The sequence below is a fragment of the Aethalodelphis obliquidens genome, unplaced genomic scaffold (genome assembly GCF_003676395.1).
Source record: "Aethalodelphis obliquidens isolate GAN/ISIS:26980383/991018 unplaced genomic scaffold, ASM367639v1 scaffold33, whole genome shotgun sequence".
In the NCBI taxonomy this organism is placed as follows: Eukaryota; Metazoa; Chordata; class Mammalia; order Artiodactyla; family Delphinidae; genus Aethalodelphis; species Aethalodelphis obliquidens.
In genome coordinates, this window is record NW_020837977.1 from 3,593,819 (window position 1) to 3,608,869 (window position 15,051).

At 45.2% G+C, this 15,051-nt stretch overlaps 1 protein-coding gene across 2 annotated transcripts in view; it reads left to right on the top strand.

Annotated features, from left to right (window-relative positions):
• Nucleotides 1-2,492: 2,492 nt before the first annotated feature.
• JPH1 (junctophilin 1) overlaps nucleotides 2,493-15,051 on the top strand; it is a 79,026-nt gene continuing 66,467 nt past the window's right edge. For both annotated transcript variants that reach the window (XM_027127888.1, XM_027127887.1), the window contains exons 1-2: nucleotides 2,493-2,963; nucleotides 7,541-8,300. In XM_027127888.1, coding sequence (XP_026983689.1) covers nucleotides 2,585-2,963; nucleotides 7,541-8,300 — 1,139 coding nt within the window. In that variant the 5' untranslated portion in view covers nucleotides 2,493-2,584. The remainder of the gene's footprint in view (nucleotides 2,964-7,540; nucleotides 8,301-15,051) is intronic.

The window sequence follows — 15,051 nt, forward strand, 5'->3', positions numbered from 1 at the left end:
GATTCTTTCTTTTAATGAAGGGTCCTTCCAAGGAAGACATCTATGAGGGATAGCAAGAGTAAAAGATTAAGGGATAAATGAGCATATCTTTTACTGTCCCCAGATCTCCATATTCTTCCCAGATGTGTTTGCACCAACGCCCTTTGTCCATCTACCATGGATGGACTACACATCCATTATAGATCCAGAAACTTACTTACTCTGTGCTGTGTATTTCAGAAAGTCCATCATTTGCCTGACAGCTAATTAGGAAAAGTAAAAAAGCGTTAAATGTTTCCACCATGCCTGCAAACACAAGTTTAGCCCTTAAATGTTCATATATGTAGATCCTAACACACATGGGTGGGTCGAAAATAAAAAGGCAAAAAAACAAAAGTTACTCTATGAAGAAATCCAGTTCAAAATGAGAAAAAAATATGTTGGCCTGAGCGATCCCACAGTTTCGCGTATCAAAAAGAACCCCAAAACAGATGGAAATGGGACCGTCTACACTAGCTCCTGATCCAGAAAAATGGAATTATGGCTCAGCTGCAAAATCCTGGGCCTTCGTTTTCCCAGTGGCCTAAATCAATCCCCAGCCCAGGACAAGATGCTGAGCAAGGTGCATAATTATTTCAGGCCACTAGGGTAAGCACTATTCCTGGCAGCTCCGCAGGCAGCGCCATGGATAAGGGTTTCTAATTCTCTTTGGTGATTTGGTTCTGTGTAAACTGAGATTTTTCTTTCAGTATTTCAGCCAGATAAGCAGGAAAGGCCAGCTCCAGTCCTGAGCTGGAGACAATCAAGGTCAGTTTCAGTTCCTTTTCTGTGCAGTTTAGTCTCCGTTTTCCCCGCTGCCTTCCCTGACACCTGTCCTTATATTTTTATCTGATTATCAAAACCTACTGAGAGAACTTTTGGCAGCCTCTGGTGCTTACTGTGTCATCCAAAAGCCTCTCAGCCTAAGGAATACCAGGAATGCTCTGCAAAGCAGTGTCCTTGAGAGGCTAACCCAAGACCCCTGGCTATGAACCACAGAGAAGTGTCTCCCATGGGTATTTTAAGGGTAAGGTTGAAACCAGTGCCTGCTTTCCCCAGAGGCAATACTGACTTAGCAACTTGCCTATTAACAAATCTCTGATGTTTGGCTTTACACTGCACCCACAGTATATTCAGTTATTATCTAACATTGAAAGTGAAAGGTAAATCTTGTCATTCCCATTTGGAAGATGGTGAAATAGAGGTTTAAAAGTTTAAAAGAGTTGTCTAAAGTGAATTCAACAAAGCAGTGTTGCAGCTGGAAAGTAGATCAGCTGACACCTGTCTCCAGTTTTGTAGGTCAGGGACTCTTTGTAAGTTTAGAGCAGTGTTTTACTTACCATATTCCTCCTTGAAAGCTTCTATTTACTTTCTTAAACTGTGGATGCCAGTGGAGAGGTACCAGGTGTGCATTCCAGACACTTATACAACATACACAGACTGAGCCGTCTGCCCTTTGGGTACACAGCTCCGGGCTGAAGAATTTCTAGGGTTGTTAGAAGAATAAATGAGGCATTAGAGGGAGCAGGCTCTGAGGTAGAAGCAAATACCCTATATCCCTGCAAAGACAGGTTAAAAACACCCTCTTCATTATTACAAACAAAAAAACTCACCAGTTTATTCTGTGCTTTTTCAAACTGCATTGCTCTCCCCCTGTATATTCATTAAATAAATGCAAACACATGTGCTTTGAAATGGGTAGGTGTAAAAGAACATTCTGCACAATTAGATCTAGGCTGTGGCAGACTTATCTCACATGCATACATGTATCTGGGGGATGTTAATTCACGGTGACAGCTGAGCATGACAAACGCAACAGTACACAAATTGGAAGGCCGAAAAAATGCAACTACGAACCCCATGCAGACAAACACGCATATGAGTTTTCCCTCAACACACACGTGGCCGCACTTATGGGCGCGTCACCACATTGATAAACCCCAAACACAAACACCTGGGCCTCCGCCGCCCGCGAGCTGCCTCCACACACGCGGCCTCGCCTCCTCCTCCAGGCAGGCGGGGACTCGCGCGCGGCCCTGGGCACAATCGCCCTCCCACCCGCATCCCGCTGCGAGAACACAAGCGCGCCGGCCGGTCCCGAGCCAGCCCGCCCGCCGGGGAAGCGGCGGCTCCCGAGGCTGGGGGCAGGGCCCGGGGGGGGGGGGGCGGTGCGGGAGCGCCGCGGGGCCGGGCCTCGGCGCCCGGGGAGGGGAAGAGGGGCGGGCGCGGGGCGGCGCCCGGCTCACGTGGGCGGGTGGGAGCAGCTGAAGGTCCGCTCCGGAGCCCGGGCTGTCCTCTCGCGCGCGGCGCTGGCCAGGGCGGCGGCGGCGGCGGCGAAGGAGGAGGAGGAGGAGGAAGGCGGCTGTGGCGGCGGCGGCGGCGGCAGCGGCGAGAGAAGAGGGGAGGACGGGGGCGGCGTCGGACTGGAGCCGAGCGGCGGCGCGAGCTGCCCGGGGCGCTGTCGTGAGCTCGCCCGCCGGGCCTCCACCCCCGAGCTACACCCTGCCGTGCCCAGCTCTGCCCGCGTCCGTGCCCCCGCGGGGAGCGCGCCGGGGCTGCCCCCCGAATGACGGGCGGAAGGTTCGACTTCGACGATGGCGGCACCTACTGCGGCGGCTGGGAGGAGGGCAAGGCGCACGGGCATGGCATCTGCACGGGGCCCAAGGGCCAGGGCGAGTACTCGGGCTCCTGGTCGCACGGCTTCGAGGTGGTCGGAGGCTACACCTGGCCCAGCGGCAACACCTACCAGGGCTACTGGGCGCAGGGCAAGCGGCACGGGCTGGGGGTGGAGACGAAGGGCAAGTGGATGTACCGGGGGGAGTGGTCACATGGCTTCAAGGGGCGCTACGGGGTTCGGCAGAGCCTGTGCACCCCCGCTCGCTACGAGGGTACCTGGAGTAACGGGCTGCAGGACGGGTACGGCGTGGAGACCTACGGGGACGGAGGTGAGCGGCGTCGCTGGCGGCTCGGCTGCTCCGCGAGCTAGTGCGGTGGGCTTTGCCCAGACTGCGGGGAAGCGGGGAGGACGCGAGGCGCACGTGTCCGGAAACCCGCCAAAACACCTGGGGAAGCCTCCCACCCTCTTCCCGCGCCCGCTCTTCCCGGGAGGGTGCAGTGGGACGCGACTGGTGCGCAAGGGTTGGATCTGACCCGGTTCTTGGAGCGGGCGGTGTGTGCACACCCTGGGGAGCAAGGCGTGAATATACCTGGCCGCGCTGCCACCGGGAGGGAGCGCGCCCGGGAGGGTTGGGCTGGAGAGGGGACGCTGTCACTTGAGCCCGTCACATTACGTTCCTGATCCCTCCCTCTCCCGGGCGGGTTTGAAATCACCACTCCCGTGGAGTTAGAGCGAACGCCCTGGGCTTGTGAGGCTGGCGGTCGCTGCGGACCGCTCCTGGGATTGGTTTCACGTGGAGTCGTATTTCGCTTCTGGTCCTCTAGTAGCCTAAAGATAGAAGCCAGAACCCCATTAACTAGGATGTTGGGGAATTGTTCCTTATCTGAGGTGCTTTAGGAAACATCCTAGTTATGGGAGTGGAGAGGCCACCTGATGCAGGTGGGATTCGGAGGATGTGGGGTTTTCTTTCTGTTTTTCATTCGGTTTCTTGAAGTATTGGTTTTCCATCAAAAGAAGGTACTCATTGTTGAGCTGCAGATAGCTGGACAAATTATGAGGAAAACACTTTAGAAATGAACAATGGAGTCTACGTTTTAAAAAATACAATTGAAAGGTATAGTTGCTAAGTTAACAGCTACTTTCCTCCTGAGAATGGCAGTACGAAATCGCCGGTTTGCACTAAGGTGTATGACCGAAATGGTATGCTGGCTGTGAGCAAAATTCACCTTGTTTTAATATTTAAACAATATTTGCAAAAGAAATTTTGTATATAAGAGGGCAGAGTTCCCTTTTTTTTTTCCAGCCAGGAAACATTATTGAAACAGGTATCAAAATCTGATGAATTTCCTTTTGTAATAAACTGAGAAGCATGCATGTCTTATGCTTTGGTAAAATACATTTTCATATACTAAACATAATCAGTTAGTTGAAGAGGGTTGTAGGAAGCAAGGTCAGAATTCTGCAGCTCAGAGTTGGAGGATATTAAAGGGATCCAGTTAAAAGTTTCTCCAGCCCACGGCAACCCCAGTCAGGCCACTGCTTATATAAAAGCTTATACAATTTGTACACTTCACTTACTCAGAACAGTTGGGCCGTGTTTCAAATGCAAAACGGCAGAATGGTAGGATTTGCTAAAAAGGACATCTTTTCATCCTACAGTATAAATGAAGGATATGGTTCTCATGGATTAAAGGGGGGGGACTTAAATACTGGTATATGGGCTGCATGAGTTTCAAGTTCCACAGTAATTAGGGCCCTTAAATGTTCTGAATGGGCATAGAGTGCCTTAGGTTGACAGCCTTACAAACATGTTAGCTTGTGATTGGATTTTATTGGAGGCCCCGGGTCTACAATATAACTAAATTCCATGCTCGAAAGTTGGAATACAAAACTTATCTTTCAAATGTGTGCATTATTTTATAACCTTTCAAGAAGGCCATGGATAGTTCTTTTACCACAGTATTTGGAAGGCTAAAAATAAATGTCTTCTTTCAAAGTTACTCATTAAACAAAATCTCTTGGCTTAGAGTATTCACTATACCTAGCAATCAATATATATATATATGTAGCACAGTAAAGGTCCTCTGTGTATGTGTTGTGGAAGCTCAAATAAGTGTCTAGGATGAGGGGAGATAATCAGCATCTTGTTTTAAAACTAACTTTTAAAAGAATTTTTTAAAAACCTCAAAATTTGGCATCACTGTAGGACTGTGGTTCTCTTTTTCTACCAAAAACAAATCTAATATGCTACCGATTAGGAAGGGGAGAAAAAACTCTGAAAAATCACTATTGAATTCCTACTCTGTGTTTTTCTTTCGTATGCCAATCAGTTAATTAGAAAGTCCTGAATCATAAAATGGGGGTCTAAATTGAAGTGTATTGCTACAACTTATTTCATACAAAGATTTTGGCCAAAACAGGACATATCACTTCCCCTATTTTTACTTTTTGCCTCTGCACCACAAGTCCATCCCTAGCTACCCTTTCAGACCTAGGGAAAATCTGATTCCATGTATTTTGTGGTGGCATTAAACTAGAGGAAGGAAGCCATAATTCCATTGACAAGTATCACTCGGTTTATTTTATTAGTGATTTGTGTGTGAAGTGTTACTGAAATAGAAAGCCCCTGAATATTAAGAATAAATTAGTACCATGCTCATGAAATCCAAGTCTAGGTGCCCAGAATATTTGGTGCAAATTCTGATCCTGCTGTGGTTCCTTTTTTCACCTGTCATGAAGCTATTGAAAATATCTAGGAAGACACATTGTTTTGTTAATTATATGCATACTTGCACATGCACATACCCATTCACAGCATGTAGATTTAAGTTTGGCATAATAAAGTCTAAATTTGACTGGTATTCTTTCTGAACTGGATGCCTTCCACTACAAGCTTATTTAGTGAAAATGGCCATATCTAGAAAATCAGCTCCCAGATACAGAATCATAGCACATAACTTCAAACCCATGAAAATAATTTTTAAACTTGTGAACTATGCATCTATATTTAAGGGATTGCGAGGAACTAATTAGAACTTTATTTGAGCAGCAGGGAGCAGGTGGAAACCACCTGCTTCATAAAGAACTAGAGGCCCTTTTTTTGCTAGGTTCATTGACTAAACTAAACCTGTTTTAAATTTCAGATGAGCCACTAACACTTTGACTGTAAATTGGTTTCTAGCAATTCTGTGGAGGAATTCTTCCATAAACTGTTCCTCAACAGAATAGGACGGGAATATAGCCAATGCCATTGTTCTGCTTCTCAACTGGACAGTTAAGCAACACCCTAAACTTTCTAATTATTGCTGTTGCCTTATACCACTTAGAGTTTTCAAGCAATACGTCGTTGGAAATTCTAAATACTTTTTGGAGATAGCAGTTTAAGGAAACTAGCTGTTAATTTCCCTTCAGTGTTAGGAATTCCTAAGACAGTATGGTTGCATTTTAAAAGTGTAAATACTTCTTGATATCAAACAGTATGTTGGAAGTTGTTCTAGCAAAATTAACTTGTCATTATGTAGAAGGATACAATTATAGCATTCCTTGCTTATTTAAACAAAGTATTTAAAAATAAGGTAGTTTTAGTGCGTGTAAGTCAGGTTGTATAACTTTTATCTTAGAACTTAAAATTTTATCTATCAGGAAAAGGGAAAAGTAAGTTGCAATTTCCTAATAATTCAATTTCCTTCCCTGTTAAAGAAATAATTATTAAGGAAATAATTCTGTTTCCTTCCCTGTTTGGAGATGGTTAATATTCAGTAGAAAGCTTCTTGATCTGAAATGTTCTGTTTGACTGTCTTATCCTTTGGGGTTTATGCCCACCTCCTCAGAAGTTCTTAGGTGTCAGGTTAAGATGTTAAGACCTACCCAGAATATGACATTCACAGTACCAGACCCACTTCATATTTCATTGTCTCCCTGCTACTGTCTATTTATATACCAAAAATATATCAGAATGAACAGAAAGCGACGGTAGTCTTGAAATTAGTCAAAACTTTTGACTTTGGAGCCATTATGGCTTTAACTTTTAAGTGCAGTAATCAGCCCTTGTTAACACAATGATATAAAACTATAAGCAGCACTTCTCGGTATTTTAAAAATAACTGTATGCCATGCAATAGAAATCTTTTCACGGCAATATAAAATGGCAAGGTAGCTCGGTATAATCAGAAACTGAAAGAAGTCAAGACAGACTTATCATGATTGGTGTTCTGTGATATTGTGAGTTAGGAATAATAAAGAAGTAATTACATCTTAAAATTTCTACATAGCTTCTTTTGGGGGATATTTTAATTTAAAATTTTCCTTTAATTAAAAGGAAATGAACTTGATGTAGAAGAGAAAATTCTAAGTTCCCTAATCTTAACATTCAGTTCCTCCTAAGGTTATTTAAAAAGCTGCTCCAGATTAATTTTTAAACGTCTCTGCTAATTTATTTAATAGAAAAACTTACTGAACACAAATGCTTTCGATTAGAGATTATCCTTTTCCTGAGAAGGTATAATATTCATTGAAAAAGTGATCTGGTGTCAACAAAGTTTTAGTGGACACTGTCAAGCACGCCTTTGCCCTGAGATGAATTCCGTAATGCTAAGTGTGGAAGTTTTCCTCTGGCCTTATCTCAGTTTTCCCAAAGGTAAACAGTGCACGCTTTTTAGCCACCACAGCTGTATACAAAAAGCCTACATACAATTACAGAAAAGGTCTAGGCACAACATCTCAGGGACGGGATTCACAAATGGAATTTTAAAAGCATCCCTAAGAGTTGACTTGGCAATGTGCGGGATTAAACCTTGGGCCGCCGGGCCTGCGCGCCGGGCTCTAGCCGTGCGCGCCCCGCGCTCGCAGGCGCCAGCGCCCCCTCGGCCCCAGACTTACGCTGTGCTCTCTTGCGGTCTCTCGAAGGTACCTACCAGGGCCAGTGGGCCGGCGGCATGCGACACGGCTACGGCGTGCGCCAGAGCGTGCCCTACGGCATGGCCACGGTGCTCCGCTCGCCGCTGCGCACGTCGCTGGCCTCGCTGCGCAGCGAGCAGAGCAACGGCAGCGTGCTCCACGACGCCGCGGCAGCCGCCGACAGCCCGGCCGGCAGCCGCGGGGGCTTCGTGCTCAACTTCCATGCAGACGCCGAGCTTGCGGGCAAGAAGAAGGGCGGCCTCTTCCGCCGCGGCTCCCTCTTGGGAAGCATGAAACTGCGCAAGTCCGAATCCAAGTCCTCCATCTCCAGCAAGCGCAGCTCGGTCCGCAGCGACGCGGCCATGAGCCGAATCAGCTCCAGCGACGCCAACTCCACCATCAGCTTCGGCGACGTAGATTGTGATTTCTGCCCGGTGGAAGACCACGTGGACGCCACCACCACGGAAACCTACATGGGCGAGTGGAAGAATGACAAGCGCACCGGCTTCGGCATCAGCGAGCGCTCCAACGGCATGAAGTATGAAGGCGAGTGGGCAAATAACAAGAGGCACGGGTATGGCTGCACCGTGTTTCCCGACGGCTCTAAGGAAGAGGGAAAATACAAAAATAATATTCTGGTCCGTGGAATAAGGAAGCAGCTTATACCAATAAGAAATACAAAAACTAGGGAGAAGGTGGACAGAGCGATCGAAGGCGCGCAAAGGGCAGCCGCCATGGCGAGAACCAAAGTGGAAATAGCAAATTCAAGGTATGTACGCACAGGATGGGTGGTTCTGCCCGGGTCCTTCGCAACAGTGGAATATCAAATAATATGTTTGTCAGTCCTTTGGTGACATCACCAAATAGGTTCTACAACTGCCGGAATCAAAGGTGGAAAATGATTAAGCCCAATAGAATGAGTCAGAAACGTACCTGCCCTCTTCTGAAAGTTTCCGCCCTCAAAAAATGTCGAAGGCACATTGCGGTTCCCTTCCTCATATAAATTACTTCCCTAATACTGAACGTGATGGAGTTGACTCAGAGCCTGTGTACATTTCCCAGAGTCCAGAAAGTTACTTTTTTTAAGAAAGAAAAGTACCCCTGAAATACTTCAGAGGGAGCACAGTGCTTTTGTGTGCTGGAAAGAAAATACCATCCACATGGAAACCCACCTAGTGTAGGTGAGTCCCTTTATTCTAATATTAAAGTTGGAGGTGTGTACAACTCCGCCTTAGAAAATTATCCTAATTTATAACATTCAAATTCTGTTTATGGATGCCTTATAGGTGAGATTGGTTTTGAGAAACTCACCAGGATTCAGATAAGGCAGAAATGTAAAGCTACGTGACAGAATCCAGCAGACATTCTTTGAACAGCAAAGCTTGCCTACATGGGAAAGGCAGAGTGACCGAGGCTCGGCAGAATCCCCCCATTCTATGCAAGAAAGCCTAGATCACTGGTATATTGAAAGGAAGGGGGTGGGGAGAGCCTGACAAAGGCAGATGGGACTGTCAGTGTGCCAAGGTTAAAAGAAAGAGCGGCAGAGGAGGGCTGGAGTGAGTAGGACACAGTGGTGCATAGTAGATTGAGAAATGAGGTGTATGTGGGCACGCCCCTGAAGTTCTACCCATGATAGCCAGGTTCAGGCATCCAACCAGGGCATGGAGAAACCGACTGGGAATAGAATTTTACTAGGGTTGGATGTCATATGTTAGTCAAAAAAGAAAGTGGGACGGTTATACGTGGAAAATTTTATTCTTAGGCTCATTTGAGCAGGTACTGACTGGCCCTAGTTTCGTGTGATTTGAGACATAACGTTTATCGTAGAATATTAAAAACCCTTGTCCTGCTTCAGTACTATCCTCGCATTGAAGTAAACCTTGTGAAACCACGAACTCTTAGCATGTCTTCAGGTTTTTATTCTTACCATTAAATTAATGAGCCCTCCCTTTTCTTTGGTGGAACCATGTGAAAATTCTGATGTTCAAACTTTTCGATGTACAAAAAAAAATGGCGATTTCATATTGTTCAACTTAATACTTCTAGACTTCTGAAATTCTTTTTTTTTTTTTAATTAATTTATTTATGGCTGTGCTGGGTCTTCGTTTCTGTGCGAGGGCTTTCTCCAGTTGTGGCAAGCGGGGGCCACTCTTCATCGCGGTGCGCGGGTCTCTCACTATCGCGGCCTCTCGTTGCGGAGCACAGGCTCCAGACGCGCAGGCTCAGTAGTTGTGGCTCACGGGCCTAGTTGCTCCATGGCATGTGGGATCTTCCCAGACCAGGGCTCGAACCTGTGTCCCCTGCATTGGCAGGCAGGTTCCCAACCACTGTGCCACCAGGGAAGCCCTGAAATTCTTTTATTTTTAAATGCCCCTATTTTATGGCTGCTGTTTACTTCTGAGTGTCTGAAACGCTAATTGGAAAGTGGAGGCGGTCTTGGTTTTTGTATTATTTTTAGATATATATGATATTAAAGGGTTCAAGATTTCCATGTTTATCCCAAACTAACCCAATTTTAAAGTTAATATTGCTCGTTAATTGGCGCAAACTTTCAAGAACGGTCTCTCCTATCTGCTGAGCATCTTTTATTGTAGATCATGGTTTTCTCTGATCACCAGGCATTGCATCTACTTGCTTTTTACTTCGCTTGTAGATAGGATACTTGGCACATCTAACCTTGCCAGCTTCCATGGCCCTCTGATAACTTTTAGAGCGAATTGATATACTTTTCGTTAGGCCCTAGTCTCTAATTTGAAATGTGGTCTTGGATTCTTCCCTTTTGTTTTCACCTAGTGATAATACTAGAGGTGATTCAGTCTTGGCAGGTGGAAGATAAACCTGTGCGGGACATTCTAGCAAATACCTTTCTTATGCTTGCTTTAATTATTGACTTTTATGATTAAATTGGACGAACCTACATAACAAAAAGCTGTGATGCAGAGATCTCTGATTTTACCGGTATCGTAAAACTCTTATCCAAGTTCTAGGCACGGTCTCTCTGTCGAAAGTCTTTTGGGGTGGTATTATGTAGTTTGGGAGTAGTGTGTTATAATAGTTTATAATTAACAGACATTTAGCTTAAGAGCTTGTACTTCTAGCTAGTTAACGCCTTCATAAAGATTTCACTTAGCTGTTTACAGAATGCTCAGTTCATTATGCTTAGTGATGTAAGCCAGTCAGAGGACAAATATATTGCATGATTGCACTTATAGGCGAGATCTGTAATGGTCAAACGCATAGAAACAGTAAAATGGTGGTTGCCAGGGGCTGAAGGGAGGGAGAAATTGGAAGTTGCTGTTCCAGGGTATAAAGCTGCAGTTAAACAAGTTGAATCGTTCTAGAGCTCTCTACAACATTGTGCCTGTAGTTAACGATGCTGTAGTGTGTGCTTAACGTTTTAACGGGGTAGATCTCATGTTAAGTGTTCTTACCACAAGGAAAAAACTGTTTTGATGACATGATAGGCAAAAAATATTTTTAACGCCCGATTAACCTTTTATATTTCACTTTCACTGGTTTAGTGTCTTTCCAGATTCCTTGCTTTAATGACTGCTTCAGATACAGAGTTTTGCAACTTGCTCAGTCCTTCCTGACCCTTCTAGCAGTTGTTATTAATGGTTTTTGCTTTTAGAAATATCAAAAGTTTAAGAAGGAAAGACACTCTTCCCCTTCCCCTGCCCCAGTGATGGCAGAATAAGAACTAGAAAGTAAGACTCCTGGCAGCGGCCACTGTTGAAATCACTAGTTCAACATTAGCAACAAAGGGAGATGATCTGTTAATGGTTATTGACCACTTCAGATTGCCTCCCTGATAGTGTTATTGTTGTATCACTGTTATTTTTTATGCTACAGAGATCTTTGTTTGTTTCTGAAATCCCAGGGAAATGGATCCACTTTTTTTTTTTTTTTGCTGTATGCGGGGCTCTCACTGTTGTGGGCTCTCCCGTTGCGGAGCACAGGCTCCGGACGCGCAGGCTCAGCGGCCATGGCTCACGGGCCCAGCCGCTCCACGGCATGTGGGATCTTCCCGGACCGGGGCACGAACCCGCGTCCCCTGCATCGGCAGGCGGACTCTCAACCACTGCACCACCAGGGAAGCCCTGGATCCGCTTTTGCACCATCACCTTATTTTATCTGGAAACAAAGCCTAGCTTTGAGGGAAAATAATCACCTTCTGTGAAGATGGCTCCTCAAGGAAATCAGGAGACATAGAACCAGCCATCTTCGGCCCAAAGATTCAGGAAAACATGGTAGATCTGTGGATCTTTCCTTCATTGCAGACGGAGTGGTGTATCTTCCCGGTAAACACAGGAGGCTTATTTCTGAAGGCTTATTATGGACCCCTGTTTAATTCTTATAGATCAGGGAATATGAGGATGACAGAGAAGAGGTAGCAGATGGTAGAAATAATGCAGTAGAATCAGTAGTTACTGAAAGTTTCCTAGCTAGCTTGGCTAGCACTCAAAGAGTTAAAACTTTACAAAAATTTTAAAAAAAGAGTTAAAACTTTAAGGGATGCTAATAATTTGCCAACGCCGATAACCTTTCTTTAGGTGTCTGTTCTAATTCCAAAAGTTTATATGATTTTATGTTAATAAGATTTTTTAAAAATGTTTTGTTCTCCTCTTGTCTTGGCCCAGAGAGTAAAAGTCATCACATGGGATTGAGAAAATGTCTCCACCTTGTTTAAGAAATGTGCAAGAGAAAGGGGAGCAGCTCTGAACATTTCAAGCTCCTCATTTTCAGAGGCAGAGACCGAGGCTCTGCCCAAGGTCACCCCACTGTCCCTGTCATTTCAGTCATTTTTCTCATTTGGTCATTTTTTACTCTGCTAACTCTTGTCTCCAATAATTCCTTAAGACAGATGTTCAAATGACTGTTCCTTGAGAAAAATATTTTAAGGAGGGATTTTAAGGTGAGGCATTTGGTTGAGGCATTTAAGTGACCCTTTGAGAACCACACTTCCATGGAAACGAATAGATAATTTAGGGAGGGGTGTAGACAGAGGAAGAGCTTTGTAGAATCTGGGCCTTAGAAGGAGTAGTTATGCTAAAGGGTGGAAGAGGTGTGTTGAAAAGGATGGGAGAGCTCTGGCCTAAAGCATCTGAGAACCACAGGTATTTGTTTATGCTTGCTTCATTGTTATCAGATTAGAAGAAAGAAAACTAAGAAGGGAGGATAGAGCGGAGTGGGATAGTGACCCTGTGGCCAGCCTCACTGCAGCTAGTCGGGTGATGGGCTGGGAATCCCCCAGGACCACTGTGAAGTGTCAGTGGTGGGTCAGGCTGACGAGTGGGGTGGAGCTGTCTGCTCCCAACCTCTCCCCCACCGTTAGTGCCACTTCAGGTGGTAACGGCAGCACTAGACAGGGAATGTGCTGTCCCCTGCCCAGCCCTGCTGTGCTTGGGGGATGGAAGCAGCCAGATAGCACGTGGAGCACTTCAGCATCAAGGGGTCTGGTGAGCTTGCTCTGTCCGTTTGCAGAACCAGAGACTGGATTCCCTGTTTGCCAGTTTTGGACTTACATATTAAAATGACAGGGTTTTTTTTTTAACCCTACAGGAAAAATATATTTCCCATACTTCTCTTTTAAAAAGGTACATTACAATTTCATGCCACTCTCCCCCTTTCCTCCATGCCCAGAATGACTCAGCCACTACAGCTTTCCTTCAGGGGAGTCTTTGCTCATCCCTCCCTCTGGCTGGTACCCAGGCCCGGCTCCCCTGGCCAGCCCCTCGGGCTGCTCCCCACTCTGGTTTAGACATAGAGCCTCTTCTTCACAGAGGGTTTCCCCACCCCTGCCCCTCCCACCCCACCCCCTCAGTCCAAATCCCCCCGTTGGTCTAAATCGTCATTGTATTTCAGTATGTGTGTGTAATATCTCTTTCTCCAGCTTAGATTGGAGAGCCAGGCCCTGAAGGCAGCTGGGCTCACTTTTGTATTACCAGCAGCTAGTTGAGATCAGGGCACTTTTATAAGAGCTCTAGTAAATATTTGATGAATGAGTGAATCGCATCCTCACTACTTTGGGTACGTACACTGCCAGTGTTTCTAATTCCATTTTGCCAGACATTTTTAAACCACAGTTCTCAGACAGGAAACCTAGCTCTCACAGTTCATCACCCTGTAACCTGGCAGTAGTCAAGGAAGTGCAGAAAATGCAAAAGTATGTGTTACAGGTGCCCTTTTCCCTAATTAGGTCAACATCATTAAAGTGACAGAACTAAAGCATAGCCGGGGAATAACAGCTTCTAGTTAAGACAAAATGTTAATTCCATTCCAGTCATGAGCTGGTCCAGTGATATCTGTGAGTGTCCGATAAGAAATTTCCAGGAAGTCATCTTTTACTAACTACAATAACATTGGCCTATCCTACTTAGTTGACATCACCAAAATTTGTGATAAGGCAGAACATAAGAGCTTATTGTCTTTTTAAAAATCTGTTTGCTGAATATTCAGCTGTCTGTTTCCTTTTAAAAGGTTTTCTTGTCCAGCCATTTTTTTTCTGGTCATTTTTCTTTAGCTCAAATAATACCATTCAGTGGAACAGTCCCTCACAAGATTACTTGACTACATTCACACCTATTAAAGCCCAAAGTCAGCCATGAGCCAGTGCACTTTGTGGATCCAAATTAAACGTATTACCACCAATTTTAGGTAGAAGCTCAATCTGCCGAGTTATTGTAAAGGGCAGGGAATTTGAGGTCCTTAAATTCTGTTGGATAAAAGGTTTCTCTTTCTCTTTTGAAAATCGATATTATTATAGTTTATATTTTATCTTTATTTCTTTTCTGTAATATTAGAGGCTGTATCACATCTTTAAAAACAATTTTAGGTTACCTTTTCCATGAATGTTTTTGTTTCTTCTACTGGGGCTCTGGTTAATTTTCAACTATTAGCGTTAAGTGATTTTTCATAGGAAGGCGGACTCCTTGTAATGCCTCATAAGTCACTTTAATGAAGAGACTGTTAAATAAGTAAAGAAATTTGAGGGGCACATCACCTAAAATGTGGGAATGTATGGCTGAGAAGAGCATCAGTTATTTTTTTTCAGTTGTGTCTCCCGTGTTCTTCCATATCTGCCTTTGCTGCCTGTCGCCCTTTTCCACCTGCTCTCACCAGCCCATGAGCAGATTCCAGAGGCTTGGTTAGAGCACTCAGGCCTTGAGGTGCGGAAAAGCTTCTGTGTGTGGGGGCTGACGTTTGCCTTTTTCTTCACAGGAGGGTTGTTTTAAGGGTTGAATGAAAGGGTGAGTGTCATGGGACTTTAACCTGTAAATCCCTACATCTAGTTAATGTTTTAGAAAACGTGTCGATCCTACAAGTACCATTCCCAAAAGTGAAGGTTGATAGAAGACCAAGAAGCCAGCCTGAGATGGAGGTAAAGATGGAAGCAGGAAGGGAAGGAAGGCTTGGGAAGCGGAAATAGGGCTAAGCCAAAGGAACGGAGTTGAGTCCACCAGACTTGACCACCTGTGTGCAGACGTGTGTGTCCAGACTCACCCCTTTCCCAGCCGCAG